The 1,228-nt window shown below is 53.2% G+C and overlaps 1 protein-coding gene across 1 annotated transcript; it reads left to right on the top strand.

Moving 5' to 3' along the window:
- Positions 1–522: 522 nt before the first annotated feature.
- Positions 523–836, top strand: RNASEK (ribonuclease, RNase K; the record flags this gene model as incomplete). The annotated part of the gene is made up of 2 exons (XM_009078547.1): positions 523–645; positions 698–836. Coding segments are annotated over 2 exons (262 nt in total), but the record flags the coding sequence as incomplete, so codon positions are not given.
- Positions 837–1,228: the final 392 nt, after the last annotated feature.

Genomic DNA, 1,228 nt, shown 5'->3' with positions numbered 1-1,228 from the left:
CAGTAACACACCAGTCCCACCAGTATCGCCTAATCCCCGTTCACCAAGTGCTTCCAGTCCCCCCCAGTCCTCCCAGTATCTTATTATCCCCATTCTCCCCACCATTCCCAGTGTTCCCAGTGCTCCCAGTCCCCTCACCCCATTCCTGACCCCATTTTTTCCTGTCTCCCCAGTGGCCCCAAAAGAATTTACGGCCTGTACTCTCCCACTCCTCCCAGTGCTCCCAGTCCCCCCAGTCCCACCCAATCCCCCCAGTATCTTATTATCCCCATTCTCCCCACCATTCCCAGTGTTCCCAGTGCTCCCAGTCCCCTCACCCCATTCCTGACCCCATTTTTCCCTGTTTCCCCAGTGGCCCTGAGAGAATTGATGGTCTCTACTCTCCCAGTGTTCCCAGTCCTTCCAGTCCCCCCCAGTCCTCCCAGTATCTTATTATCCCCATTCTCCCCACCATTCCCAGTGTTCCCAGTGCTCCCAGTCCCCTCACCCCATTCCTGACCCCATTTTTTCCTGTTTCCCCAGTGGCCCTGAGAGGATTTATGGCCTGTATGAACAAGTGAGCTACAACTGCTTCATCGCCGCTGGACTCTACGCTCTGCTGGGAGGATTCTCCCTCTGCCAGAGTCGCCTCAACAAACGTAAAGAGTACATGGTGCGTTGAGGGGACCCCCAAAATCGGATGTTCCTGTTTCCCCAGTGGCCCTGAGAGGATTTATGGCCTGTATGAACAAGTGAGCTACAACTGCTTCATCGCCGCTGGACTCTACGCTCTGCTGGGAGGATTCTCCCTCTGCCAGAGTCGCCTCAACAAACGTAAAGAGTACATGGTGCGTTGAGGGGACCCCCAAAATCGGATGGGGCACAAAACCTCAGCTCAGGGGGAACCCCAAAAATCACCACAAAACCAGGAAAATATTTGTGGGATATTCCAAAATCTCCATGGAAAATCCCAAAATTTCAGCGAAATCCCAAAATCCCCAGTGCTCCCAGTATCCCAGTTTCCCCATGGGTTCCCAGTCCACCCAGTGCTTCCCACAGGATTCCCAGTCCCTCCAGAGTTCCTGTGGGAGCCCCAAAATCGGACAGGGCACCCCAAAAAACCTCAGGGGGAACCCCAAAAATCACCACAAAACCAGGAAAATATTTGTGGGATATTCCAAAATCTCCATGGAAAATCCCAAAATTTCAGCGAAATCCCAAAATCCCCAGTGCTCCCAGTATCCCAGTT

Source organism: Acanthisitta chloris, unplaced genomic scaffold (assembly GCF_000695815.1).
Source record: "Acanthisitta chloris isolate BGI_N310 unplaced genomic scaffold, ASM69581v1 scaffold28987, whole genome shotgun sequence".
Taxonomy (NCBI): Eukaryota; Metazoa; Chordata; class Aves; order Passeriformes; family Acanthisittidae; genus Acanthisitta; species Acanthisitta chloris.
Note: the sequence above shows the minus strand (reverse complement) of the source record. Positions and strands in the feature narration are given on the sequence as shown.